General features: G+C 50.0%; 1 protein-coding gene across 1 annotated transcript in view; it reads right to left on the bottom strand.

Moving 5' to 3' along the window:
• Positions 1 to 1,197: 1,197 nt before the first annotated feature.
• HAPLN4 (hyaluronan and proteoglycan link protein 4) overlaps positions 1,198 to 1,704 on the bottom strand; it is a gene marked incomplete at its 5' end in the record, with an annotated part of 2,218 nt that continues 1,711 nt past the window's right edge. The window contains one exon of the mRNA XM_017727506.1: positions 1,198 to 1,254. Coding sequence (XP_017582995.1) covers positions 1,198 to 1,254 — 57 coding nt within the window. The remainder of the gene's footprint in view (positions 1,255 to 1,704) is intronic.

The following is a 1,704-nucleotide window of genomic DNA, read 5'->3' as shown; positions in this document are numbered from 1 at the left end:
TGAACCCTTCCATGATGCCAATTTTCATCTTCAGAAATAGCTGCTGACTGAGTGCTTCATAGTATAAACTTCATTTTTAGTTGTATTGTGTATATCTAGACCACTGCTGAAACCTGTTTTTAAACTATGACCTCAGAGTAACCTTACTGTTTATTTTCAGTTGCAGTTTCATAAACTGGTATGGTGTCTTGCAAGGTAACTTCCCTCAAACTATATATGTTTGTGTCCTTTTATTCAAGAAATTAACTTCTTTAGTTAGGAATACAAAAAAGTAAGTGACGGTGACCATGATGAGCTGAGGAAGTTGCTTTCTCTTCCCTGTTCTCTGATCTGTAGTGGCTGGGGGGGGGGGGGGGGGGTGTCGGGCGGGAGCAGCCTGGAGGCAGCGCGGGGGCGGCGCGGGGTGGGGTGAGGGGTACGAGTCCTGTGGAGACTCCCGACATATTTCTGGGGGGACTGGAGGTGAGGGGTACGAGTCCTGTGCGGCCCCGAAAACATTTGGGGAGTTGGGGGTGAGTGATGGAAGCGCTGTGGAGTCCCCAAAACATTTTGGGGGCTTGGAGAAGGTGAGTGGAACAAGCCCTGTGGAGCCTCCAAACAGATTTTGGGGGTGCTGGAGGAAGCAAGAGGTACCAGCCCTGTGGACCCCCAAAAAAATTTTGGGGAGGTTGGAAAACGTGAGTGGGACCAGCCCTGTGGACCCCTTGAAAATATTTTGGGGGTGCTGGAGGAAGCCAGAGGTACAAACCCTGTGCACCCTCAAAAACATTTTGGGGAGGTTGGAGCAGGTGAGGGGTACCAGCCCTGTGGACCCCCCGAAAATATCTTGGGGGGCTGGAGGGTGGCACAAGCGCTGTGGACCCCCTCCAACACATTTGGGGGGGGGATTGAAGAAGACCCCACGATGGGCTGTAGCCCCCCCAAATTATTTTTGGGGTGGGGTAGATGGATGTGGCGAGTGCCACAAGCCCCGTGGACCCCCCAACCCATTTTGGGGGGCTGGGTGGGCTGATGAGGGCAGATTCCCGCGGCTGGGCAGCGGCGGTGCCACCCCCGGGCGATGCCCCCCGTTGTTTGTCCCGCCTGGCACCGTTCAATAAAGCCCGGCCGGGCCCCCCCGCGCCCCCCGGGAGGGATTTATGGAGCCCCGGAGCTCTCCCGGCTCCCATCTGCCCTGTGCGGCCCCGGCCTCATCCATCACCGGCTGCTGCAATTCCCTCCAGCCCCTGGGTCCTGCTCGGGAAAGAGGTTTTGCTTAAAAAAAACCAAAAAAACCAAACCCAAAAAACCGGTTTTTCCTTAAAGAAAAGAGGTTTTTGCTAAAAAACAACAAAATAAAAAAAAAAAAAGGGGGGGGGGCGGAAGGTTTTGGCTGAAAAAAAAGGAGGTTTGGATTTAAAAAAAAAGTGGGTTTGGGTGAAAAAGAAGAGATTTTGGATGTAAAAAAATGGTTTTGGCTGAAAAAGAAGAGATTCTGGATTAAAAAAAGGGGGTTTGGCTAAAAAATTAGAGATTTTTGCTAAAGCAAAAGGGGGTTTGGGCTAAATAAAAAGAGGTTTTGGATAAAAAAGAAGGGTCTTTCGCTAAGAAGAAGAGGTTTTGGATTAAAAAAGAGGTTTTGGCTAAAACAAAAGACGTTCTGGATAAAAAAAGAAGAGATCTTGGCTAAAAAAGAAGAGGGTTTGGATGAAAAAAATGAGGGTT

The sequence above is a fragment of the Corvus brachyrhynchos genome, unplaced genomic scaffold (assembly GCF_000691975.1).
Source record: "Corvus brachyrhynchos isolate BGI_N302 unplaced genomic scaffold, ASM69197v1 scaffold212, whole genome shotgun sequence".
NCBI classification, from domain to species: Eukaryota; Metazoa; Chordata; class Aves; order Passeriformes; family Corvidae; genus Corvus; species Corvus brachyrhynchos.
This window is presented reverse-complemented; position numbering and strand designations above follow the sequence as displayed.